The following is a 12,094-nucleotide window of genomic DNA, read 5'->3' on the forward strand; positions in this document are numbered from 1 at the left end:
GCTACAGTTGCATGTTGTGCTCATAAATTTACACACCCCTTGCAGAATCCAGGAACAAAATTTATAGATGAAACCTTAAATAAGATATGTCCTTTCTTAATTAAGCACTGAAGAAGACATTTTTAAGGAATAGTCATATAGCCAGCCTGTCGTTATCAGACCCTGAAATAAAGCTTCCTTGTTTTAACTAGTCATCTACGAAAGATTTATGCTTACTACACTGCAAAAAAACGACTATACGTGTATTGTTTTCCAGATAAAAAATCCTGAAAGAAATTCAGTTTACTTGAGAAGCAGCACTGCATTATATATTAAGACTTGTTTTTAGAGAGTGTATAATTTATCTGTATTAGGTTTTAGATTTGTATCACTTGAAAAAGTCTCCCAGTGCAGTCATAAAAATACAATCATATTAAAGCTATATTCATAAAAAAATAAGTCTTAATATATCATGCAGTGTTGCTTCTCAGGTATCTCAAATATATCTTATTTTTACTTGAAGACAAAAAAAGACAAAATAATTCAGATAAAATGCAAAAAAAAAAAATTTGATGGCCACAATATTATGATGATAAATTATTTGCATCCTCCAAATTCTGAAAGGGCAAATGCAAAATAAAGATAATGTATGTACAAATAATTATTTATTGTTAATATTTTGTTGTACTGAGAAAAAATGAAATTGTGCATTAGAATATTCTATAAGAATTCTATATAGAATAATCTGTAGAAATGTCAAAACTAATAGCAGGTTGATTAGATGATTTGTTCCATGTCTCTAAAATCAATACGTATTAGCGTCCCGCTATTTTCACGACTCCTTCAGAATTGATTTTGCTTACTTTTCATGTCATCCAGGTCAGCGCTGGCGAGCATCTGCGCCTCTGCTTCGTCTGTAGGAACTTTCTGGTAGACCGCAGTCTCCATGGCTGTCATGCTGCCTATGCAGATGCGTTCTCGTAGGTCGTAACTGTTCCGCTGGGCTCCAGCCAGCCGGTGGACGGGCTTCCTGCGAAACCAGCCTCGTGTTGTCATACTGGCAAGTTCTGGAGAAGGGCTAAACCTGTTAAAAAGAAACCTACAATTGAACACTGCCTTTAAAACTGTTTTTTTTTTTTTTTTTTTTGACCTATGGTTATTAGCAGGATGAAATGAACAGGACTGCATTGGGACTGAAGTATGTGCATGATTATAGGTGTCTGGGTTAACCACATAACACCTATGCTGAAAAAACAAATTAAAAGTAATATTAGCTTTTGATTTAAAGTGCCCCTATTATGCTTTTTCGGATATTACCTTTCATGCAGTGTGTAATATAGCTGTTTGAGAATGTAAAAAGGTCTGCAAAGTTTTAAATATTAAAGTGCACGATAAATAAATAACGTCTCCCAAAAGAAAGAATCGATTCTGAACCGCCGAAACGAGTCGTCAGTATAATTCCAGTCTTACTTCTGTAACTTACATTAGCATAATGCCCACCTGTGGTATTCATGGCTGCCCGCTAACATCTTCTACTTTGACCCGTCCTCAAACACTGTAGCTGGTTGGTGTTGTGTACATGTCGAGAAGACCCTGTTTTTTTGCTCTGCAAAAGCAAATTCTCTTTGTATGCACTTCCAAAGGATGAGGATGTGAAGAGCCAGTAACTGACTAACTCAAGTTATTACAGTCTTACTGAAATAGTTCTGCTAATCAGTTGTGGGTCACTTTTACCTAAAACTGTGTCCATTAATGCAGATTGTCTGTTGTTCTTACATCAGTCATTCACGTTAGTGCTAGGCTAACGTATGCGCTGTTAGTGATGCAGTTAATGATACAGTTCCCACGTGTGAACAGCAATACATTATAAATATACACATGTAATCTGTTAATGCTGCTGAATTACAGTTGCAACATCTCATAATGTACGTCAAACTGAGAAGCGTATCACCGATAGGGTTGCAAAGGGCGGAACATTTTTGGGAAATTTTCTGAAATTTTCCGGTAAATTTCCATGGGAAGTTAAGCTGGGGAATTTTGGAAATATTCATTACCACGGCAACCGCTTGCGCGTCCACTCTGAAAGTAACTGTACACATAAGAGACGGATAGATACATTATTTAAGGTTATTTCCATTTGTTAGAATATATGAACTTGTTGTCAAGTAAGCCCTGTTGCGAGCATGTGCGTCTCTCTAAACTTTCAGTGTGCTGCACTGCTCTAGTTGACTTCTGCGCCTTCCCTCCCCCAAAAATATCACGTTAATTTTGAAAACGTAATTCCTTTTGTGGATCCTCTTGGTCTTTCTTCATGTTTCTTTGACAAATATCAGTGTCTCAGTCTCATGCACGCTGCACGCGAGTTAACCACGCCTACTTATTTACATGTTGCGGTATACACGGAATAAAAAAATCTGTTACGGTTGACATTTTCTTCCACGATAACGATATATACCGTCATACCGCCCAGCCCGGGTGGTAAATAAAGTTATGCTAGCTTATTTAGCATCTAACTTATCAGCTTGCTATCTACTAGATGAATACATTTGTATGTGATATTTGCAATTTAAACATTTAATAAATATATTTCCCCATAATATCATCAAAACTTACTTCACTTTGTTTAGTCCACAGGCTCAAATGTGTGCCTTCAATAGTTTTGTGCTTTCACTGTACATGTGATGGAGGCATGCACAGTGCCAGTAGGGGGTGTGGTCTCAGCCATGCAGTAAGCAGTGTGATTTGTGCATGTGATTGAGGAATGGCATGGATATTCAAGTGTATTTGAATGGCATCTGTTTGTTTTAGTCAAGATTATGCTAAAATATACTTTCCTCAACTATATTTAAGTTCCCTATGAAGAGCCAACCCTCAACTTTGAAAATTCCCAGTTTATTCCCGTTTATTCCCATAAATTCCTGTTAATTCCCTTAAATTCCCATTAATTCCCATGGAAAGTTTCCATCTTTGAAAATTCCCATAATTTTGCAACCCTAATCACTGAGAAACGCCCTGCTTGAGTCGTCCTTGCGATGGAGGTTCGGGTTGAACAACTAGTTCTTCCAATGTTTCATCATCTGACTCGTGCTCGGATTAATATGGTAAAAATTATGCCATCGTTACTGTCTTTACAGTGTGTACAATCGCTGAGGACTGAGGAAGCCTCGGGAGCTGAAGGTTTAGACCAATCACAACAGACTGAGCTGTCTGGCCAATCAGAGCAGAGTAGCTCTCGGATAGGAGGGGTTTAGAGAGAATGAATCTTCGGACGAGTCATTTGAGAATCTTTAAAAAATGTGATGATTTGCAATGTATATTATGATAAAATGAAAGTGTTGTTTGACCTTTGATGCATGTAAACCTGTTGTAGGAGACCTCCATAAAAAAATTAGGAGCCTTTAAGATAGCATAATAGGGGCACTTTAAAGGGCAAATTCACTCATTAAACAATTTTTTTTTTTCAACTAAGCTGCATCAGCAACCATAATGAAATGCAGCATGATTAATATGTCAATAAATAAAATGCCACTATATCATCAATTTGATTTAATGCTGGCCATATATCCCAATCAGTGTGTTGTTCAGAAATTGTACACCGAATTAAATGAGCCAAAAAATTAAAAATATACATCAAAAAATGACCCAAGTTCAATTAAACTCACTAATTAAATGAATGAAAATGCTCCAACTGATGCGCAATGATACTTTAAAGTCGGAGGCCCAGACAAAATATACAATCAAAAGTCTGATTATTCAAAGCACCGGCACTGCAAATAAAAAAATAAATATATATATATATATATATATATATATATATATATATATATATATATATATATATATATATATATATATATATATATATATATATTAAATGAGGCAGGCAATGCTATAAATACATGCCTAATGATGTTTTATTTGTACATTTTCCTTAACCAAATATGCATATATAAGCTGCAAGAAGCAGGATAGCCAGCAGAGGGCAATAAAATACAACTTTTCCAGCTCTCGCTCAAGCAGTCATCTCCTTTTCACAGCAGCACATTGTATAAAAAAGTTGCATGATGCCCTTTCCATTGAAAGCACATCCAAAAGTAACTGCTGTGAATACACCGTTCAAATGAATCACTTAAGAAATGAGTGAACTTACACTAATGTCTTGAATGTATTATGTATTATCCATTACTCTAATAAAACCTGGAAGCTCTGCATATGATCTAAATAAAATACACGCAATTGATTGCTCACAATGATTATTTCTGACATAGCTTTGAATAAATTTGATGGCTACACATCTTGGAATGACATGAGGGTGAGTAAATGAAGATTGTATTTCAACTCATAATTTCATTCAGGTGTAGATCTATCATTTATTAGTGAAATACCTGTTTGAAATCTCTTCCTCCTCTTCTCCATCCGGTCGTTCTTGTGTTTCCTGCTGCTCCTCCATTCCGGCGGGGATGGGTGGGGTCTCCTCACTGCTCGGGGGTCTCTCGCTCTCCAGATGAAAACTGGTGAGAGAGAGGTCGGCCGCCAAGTCCTCTTCACTTCCCAAACTGAGCTGTAAGATCACAGCATCTGTCAGCATCTCCCTATTATCCTGCAATCTCTTACACATATATCCATACAAATCCAGCAGTGCAGAAGGAAACTGTGCTAAAAGTATATACTGTATGTATACAGCATATTTTTTGTCACATTGTTGTCACATGACCTCATTATAATAATGCATGCTTGCATGCTTAATTTAGCAAGTGCTGTCCAGGTGGTTATTTTCTGTCTTCAAATCAAGGTGCATTTACTAGGCAAGTAAAATGGCAAGCTATTATCTAAAAAAAAAAAACACGCAAAATGATCTGCCAATAGGGTAAGAAAAATAATATTGTTTCTGTTTGAATTAAGATTATTTTTCTTACACCATCTGCAGATAATTTCGCTTGGTTTAAGCAAAAAATCACTTAATTATTATTATTATTATTTTTTATTTATTTATTTTTTTTTTTTCAGAAAACAAGACAAAATCTTATGGCATTTTACTCATCTAGTAAATCTTGATTAAGAGTTTTTAGATATTTGGACTGGAAGACAAAAATACCACGTAATAAAAAGCATTTTTTGCCATGTTTAATTGCACAAAGCCTTCATACATTAACTTTTTCTTTTTATTTCCTTCAAATTAGTTTGGAGGACAACATCGGGCAGAATGTATAATAAGAATTATGTATAAAAAAAAAATTGGGGGATTATTCAAAGAAATAATCAAAAGATGAATCGATTATCAAAATAATCATCAGTTGCCCCCATCAAAAAATGTCTTAACTTCTGATGGTCCAATCACAAGAGTCAAGAAAGAGACATTATTTCCATTTCATTTTTCATATTAAAGGGAAGGTCTAGTCAAGTGCATTGCATTGTTTGATACAGTATACCAGCAGAAGTAGGTCATCCAGGTACATCAGTACTAAAAAATTTATGTATACTACATACTTCAATCTACAAAAATAATAGTACTGTGAGTTGAAGTAACCTGTGGCTGCTCTTCAGATGGCTCAGTGGGCGTGGCTGCTTGGCACTGGCCCTCCATCTCAGACTCCGCCTCCTCCTCATCCACCTCATGAATAGTGGGCGTGACATCTGACGGGGGCATGGACGTCTTCTTTTTCTTCCTCTTTTTCTTTCGCCGGCGGTCCATACTGAGAACCCTCTTGCGGAAACGCTGCGGGGGGAGATGGGTGGACAGGGGGTGGTGCGTGTGGTGGAAGGTGTGCCGGTGATCTGTCCATAAAGAGAAAGAGAGAGAGAGATTAAAGGAGAACTCCGGTCATTTTAACATTGAGCTCATTTTTTTGTACATTTGGAGTGCTGTCAATACAGAGAACAACGACAAAAATCGGTGTTGCCTACACCTGGTGACTTCAATGGGGCAAGTACTAAACCTGCTTTTAGCCTCTTAACATCCTTGATGTGTCATTACAAGTGCACAGAAAATGTGAGTGATTCCTTCAGAGTGAATATGAGTGAATCTGACTGCAGTAGATGTGAAAGATATGTATAAAAATGATGTTATTTAAGCCAGCGCAAATACCTGTGTTTACATCCTGTTTTCGGTGGAAGTCCAAAGTAGTCGATTGCCGAGTTTAGGCGCGTGATCATAGGTAACTAAACCTATGCGCGTGAACTCGGCAATCGATTACTCTGGACTTCAACCGAAAACAGGATGTAAACACAGGTATTTGCGCTGGCTGAAATAACATTTTTATACATATCTTGCACATCTACTGCAGTCAGATTCACTCGTGTTCACTCTGAAGGAATCACTCACATTTTCTGTGCACTTGTAATGACACATGAAGGATGTTAAGAGGCTAAAAGCAGGTTTAAAACTTGCCCCATTGAAGTCAACAGGGTGCAAATTTTAAAAAGAGGATAACACGGTGTAGGCAACACCGATTTTTGTCGTTGTTCTCTGTATTGACAGCACTCCAAATTTACAAAAAAATGAGCTCAATGTTAAAATTGACCGGAGTTCTCCTTTAAGTAAAGGATGATGTTCAGACTGCAAATGGCTGACAGATGCAAAAGAAAGAGACTGCAGAGTGATACGAGAGACTAGCACAGGTCAATGATTCAGTTTATTGACACTATACAAACACATTTGACCAAAGAATGCCACCATTGATCAAACCATGTAATAAGCAATTACAAGGTATTTTAAAAGGTCTGCCATTTCAACATCTCCATTAGATGGCTCCTCTTACTCAAATGTCTCTGTTACCAGGTATCTCTTATTTCACAGGCTTAAATCTTGCATGTTACATTTAAAATGTGCATAAAATTAACAAGCTACAGCAATTAATAAATATGATGTGCAGACTTATTTCAGAATTATACACTACAAAAGATTGGGGCAAATCTTTTTTTTTTTAAGAAAGTATGTTTAAAAGTGACAGTAAAGAAATTCACATTGTTACAAAAGATTTCTATTTCAAATAAATGCTGTTAATTTGCTGTTCACAAGAATCCTGAAAAAAAAAAATATACATTGCGGTTTCCACAAAAATATAAAACAGCACAACTCTTTTCAACATTGATAATAAGAAGAAGAAAAGTTTCTTGAGCAGCAAATCATCATATCAGAATGATTTCTGAAGGACTGACACTGAAGACTGGAGTAATGATGCTGAAAAATCCGCTTTGATCACAGGAATAAATTAAATTTTAAAATATATTATAATAGAAAACAGTTATTTTAAATTGTAATAATATTTCATAATATCACAGTTTTTACTCTTCTTTTTTGGTTAAATAAATGCAGCCTTGGAGAGCAGAAGTGAAATCAAAAACATGGAAGTGTGAGTGTTCTAGATACCTTTTTTTTAACTGACCTGTCATTTGAAAATGGGGAATTACATATCAGAATGTGTGGTTGGAGGAGAGGAAAATAATGATGGATTTGTGACATCAGATGAAAAGGACAGTCGCTTCAGAAGAGCATGTTTTTGATGAACGATCACAAAGACACATTTATTTTCTTTGGAAGAACTGATGAATCGTGCACAATACGATCAGGAACGTGTACTAGGGCGAAAGGAATACAATTTGTATTTTTGTATTTTTTGTCTGCTAAATGAATAAATGTAATTTATGTGTTTGTGAATTTCACGTTGACTGTATAAGTAGTTTAAATAATAATGGGCACACTGAGCCCTGAGATAATGTCTTGTCTGTGCAAAAAAAAAAACCTTTATAAATCAAATATACACTGAACAGAATTATAAACGCAACACTTTTGTTTTTGCCCCCATTTTTCATGAGCTGACCTCAAAGATCTTAGACTTTTTCTATGTACACAAAAGGCCTATTTCTCTCAAATATTGTTCACAAATCTGTCTAAATCTGTGTTAGTGAGCACTTCTCCTTTGCCGAGATAATCCATCCACCTCACAGGTGTGGCATATCAAGATGCTGATTAGACAGCGTCATTATTGCACAGGTATGCCTTAGGCTGGCATAACCAAGATCTACGCAATGAGCGTCTTTATTTCTGCAATGTTTTGGATGAACAACGTAGCAGCGATGCATCAAGCTTGTTTCCGCCACAGAATAACATTACAATAACAGGTAATTGCGACTTTTTTTCTCGCAATTGCAAGTTTATATCACGCAATTCTGAGAAAAAAGTCAGAACTGCGAATTTATATCTCATAATTCTGACTTTGTAACTCACAATTCCGAGTTTATATCTTGCAATTCTGATTTTTATTTTACATTCTACGAATGTTCAAAATTCGAATTGTAATTTGACATCCCTTGCAGAGCGGTTAGCGTGTGATTTGTCCTGTGTTCAGGGTGCCTCTGTTGTGAATGCATCACAGGCTAGTTTACACCTCCCACTACTGCCGCGACATGTAGAAGGAAATGTAGGCCCTGATTTATCAGGGTCTGGAAAGCGACTGGCACAGACGCAGCTCCACAGGAGTCCAGGGAGTGTGAGAGAGCCATTAAAAAGTCTTCTCTGTACTTCTGAACTGCCATATTCTGTACACCTTCTGCAGAATTACATGGAACCTTCTAGCAGTCTGACACTTTCAGCAACAGCAGCACCAATAATGCACTAAAAACGGAAAAGCTTTTCCTTTGCGTTTTTCGCGTACAGATGACAACGTTGTCAATTCGATCCCCGTTCACACAGATCCGCGAAAACGACTAAAAACGCTGTATTCTGCTGCCAGGCCAGTAGTTGGTGATGTTACTTTGCGAATAAACCCTTTGCGCCTATAGACTGAACACGTAACACGCATGCGCATGACGTCACCGTTTTCACAAATTCACACTCTTATAGATTACAAGGAGATGATAAACGGTATTGTTTTCAAAAATTTCCACTTTGAATCTGGTTTTCAAAAGTTTGCGTTCTCAGGCCCCCAAAATGCCGTTGTCATGTAAATTAACAGCCAAAAGGCACTCAAAGTTGTTCTTTTTAGTTGAAAATGGTGTTGTGTAAACAGCCCCTAAAGTTTGAAAAAATATATCTTCGACCTCTTATTAACATCCGTCTCTGAGAATCCGGTCACAAGTGGTTAGCACCAAACGCAGCTCTTAATGCTGCCATGCAAAAAGGCAAAATGCATCTCGTTGAAACTGATTGGGACTCTTAGAGAGTGATCTCTCATGTGACAGACAGGTTTTGTAGTGTGTGGTGTTTGTAGAAAATGTAGTGTGAAAATGTATATCAGATCAATAAGAATTCAATCAAAACACTTTGAAGCCCATTTCCCTCAGAGTTTTAAACGTAAAAAATGCATGCATGAAACAACCATCATTTGAAAAAGGGACTTGAATAACAGTAAGCATTATACTTGAAATGTTTGTAGAGTGTTCTTTTATATTATAGAATTACTATTATAGTATTTATTAATATTTTGAAATAGCTTCTATTTTATATTTTCAGTTTTTTGCATTTTAGTTTAAGTTTTAGTAATTTTGTTATGATAATTTTTATATATTATATACAGTATATAAGCTTTATTTCAATTAACACAAACGGTTTACCAAGGCAACATTTCTAATTGTCGTTTAAGCATTTTCATCTAGCATTTTAAGTTTTTCATCTAATATTTATATTTAATTTTATTTCATCTGAGTCAGATCATCCAAGTCAGATTTCAAACCTTTTCTAAACACTTGAAGATTATTTAAAATGGAGAGCACATATAATTATGGTTATACGTCAGACAGTACTTACACTCAAAGTCTTTCTCATTGTAGCTGCGGCCCATTTTGTCTGCGCCATTGATGGCAGACTCAGTAATGATGTCCCCGAACCTCTCCACAGACAAGGCCTTCTCCCATTCCTCATCTTCTTGTCCTGCTGTGGAGTCCTTCTCTTCTTCCAACAAAACCTGCAGATGAGATCATTTGAAACCACACAGTAAGTGCCAGACAGATGTTCCAGATGCTAAAATACATTTGAGGAAGTATGGGAAATAAACTTGAGGCCAAATGATTCCTTCTGGCATGCTCTGAAGAGTTTGAGCAGTTACGGCCAGATGTTTTATGTTCTCCGAGATTGAACCACAACCGCACGTCCATTAGTGCTCACCCAGTGCACCGCAATTCTGGATGGGTTATCAGCCATGAAGAACAGGGCATCATGGTGACTGAGAGGCATCATTGGAGATTCTAGGAATGTTTTTTTTTCTAGGTGGTTTGTTGTTGTCTCACTAGTTGTGTCATCAGGTTCTGCACTACTATTGGAAAAGTCACAATGCAGGACTGTGCCTCAAATCTTCTGACACTGTCAGAATATCGTCATTAATCAGCTGTCGCCGAACATGTCAAACTAGCGATACTTCAGATTTTGGCTATAGGATCAGAAGAATTTTTTAGGATTCTCAAAACTTGTCTCAGACGGTGGAAGTAAAAAATTTCAAATGTATTTGAAACAAAAAAAAGCTTGTTGAATTGCACTAATTGAAAAAATATGCATTGCATTAACCATGCTTGTATTTTAATTGTAGGCTATTTTTAGGGCTTGCATTTTCATGGGCTGAAATTCAACATGGTGGTATATTTAAGCTGTGAATATTTCAATTCAAAACATTTCACACACAATTTCGTTAATAAAAATTCAATAATCCATATTCACCTTTTAGATTTCACTTCCAAAATATTTGGTCGGTTTAAAAATACAACCTATTATATTCGACAGGCAAATTTTTGTCAGTTTCTTTCGCTTTACAAATTCGCTTATACACAAATTCAGGCCTTGTCCACACGGACACGGGTATTTTTATAACCGTGACTTTTTTTTACGCGGTTCGGCCGTTCGTCCACATGGAAACGCAGTATCAGGTCACTGAAACCGAACATTTTTTAAAACCCCTGCCAGGGTGAGGATTTTCAGAAACGTCGGTTGCAGTGTTGTCGTGTAGACAGTAAAACGGGGTTTTTGCTTCTGATTCAGGCTTCTGATTGGCCAATGTGGCTTTACGATTAGGGTTTTATCGCCGCCTGCTGGTGTGGCATGCTCTTGACAGCGCGTGATAGCGTGTTTTTGCGTTTTCAGCATGTGTGGACGGGATTTTTTTTTTAACGCAGGAAAAACTCCGGTTATAAAAATACCCGTGTCCGTGTGGACTAGGCCTCAGTGGTTCAAATTCGACAGAAAATTCAACATTAAATCGAAAGATCCTTAAAAAGCCCATACATTTACCCACACATAGACCCTCCCCTCGAAGAAATCAGGACAGAAGTGGTTGAAACTGGACAAAAGAGACAAATTAAAACACCAGTTGTAAATGAGAATGTGTCTCCCTCATTGTGATCCGATCGACGAAAACGCATCTTAATACCAGGTGTAAACAGGGCCTTAGAATAGTTCGCAATAGTGTGATTATAAACACAATCTTCTAAAAACAAAGGTTGTATATAGCATCGTTAATATCTTACAGTATCAAGAGTATATCTTCATTAAAATTATCTCATTACCATCATGAACAAAATAAAACAAAAGTCTTCATCAACCCAGCTAGCAAAAGGTCGTCTATTAGACGTTGAATAGACGTAAATCTTCAACGTCTAATTACGACTTTTCAACGTTGAAAACAGGTCGATCTTCAACGTCTTGATGGAATATGTTCAATTCAATTCAATTCAATTCAATCAACTGTACACTGTTAGAAAAATCTGTAGAAATTACAGTATTAGTGGCAGCTACTTGCCAGTAACTTACTGTAGATTTAAAATGATGTTATTTACTGGCAACAATTTGTTCAAAATTAAATTAACATTAAACATTAACAAGTCTTTATCTTTACAGAATAAAACTAAAATAACATCCTCATGCAAAGCATTCTGGGAACCAAAATCTGAAGGAAAAAAAAACAGAAAAAGGTTGATGAAGATTTCTGGTTCCCAGAATGCTTTGCATTAGATTGTTATTTTATAATTTTATTCTTTAAAGACAAAGACTTGTTAATGTTTAATGTTCATTTAACTTTGAACAAACTGTTGCCAGTAAATAACATACATTTAAATCTACAGTAAGTTACTGGCAAACAGCTGCAAAACTACAGCAAATTTTTTACAGTGTATTGATCCCACAAGGGGCAAT

The 12,094-nt window shown here is 36.4% G+C and overlaps 1 protein-coding gene across 1 annotated transcript in view; it reads right to left on the reverse strand.

Annotated features, from left to right (window-relative positions):
* Positions 1-12,094, reverse strand: part of slc4a3 (solute carrier family 4 member 3) — a gene marked incomplete at its 3' end in the record, with an annotated part of 86,087 nt that overhangs the window by 30,941 nt on the left and 43,052 nt on the right. The window contains exons 4-7 of the mRNA XM_081367751.1: positions 9,725-9,881; positions 5,507-5,754; positions 4,365-4,540; positions 843-1,063 (exon numbers count right to left, since the gene is read on the reverse strand). Of these exons, the coding sequence (XP_081223877.1) occupies positions 843-1,063; positions 4,365-4,540; positions 5,507-5,754; positions 9,725-9,881 (802 nt within the window). The remainder of the gene's footprint in view (positions 1-842; positions 1,064-4,364; positions 4,541-5,506; positions 5,755-9,724; positions 9,882-12,094) is intronic.

Source organism: Scardinius erythrophthalmus (genome assembly GCF_964197995.2).
Source record: "Scardinius erythrophthalmus genome assembly, chromosome: 6".
Classification (NCBI taxonomy): domain Eukaryota; kingdom Metazoa; phylum Chordata; class Actinopteri; order Cypriniformes; family Leuciscidae; genus Scardinius; species Scardinius erythrophthalmus.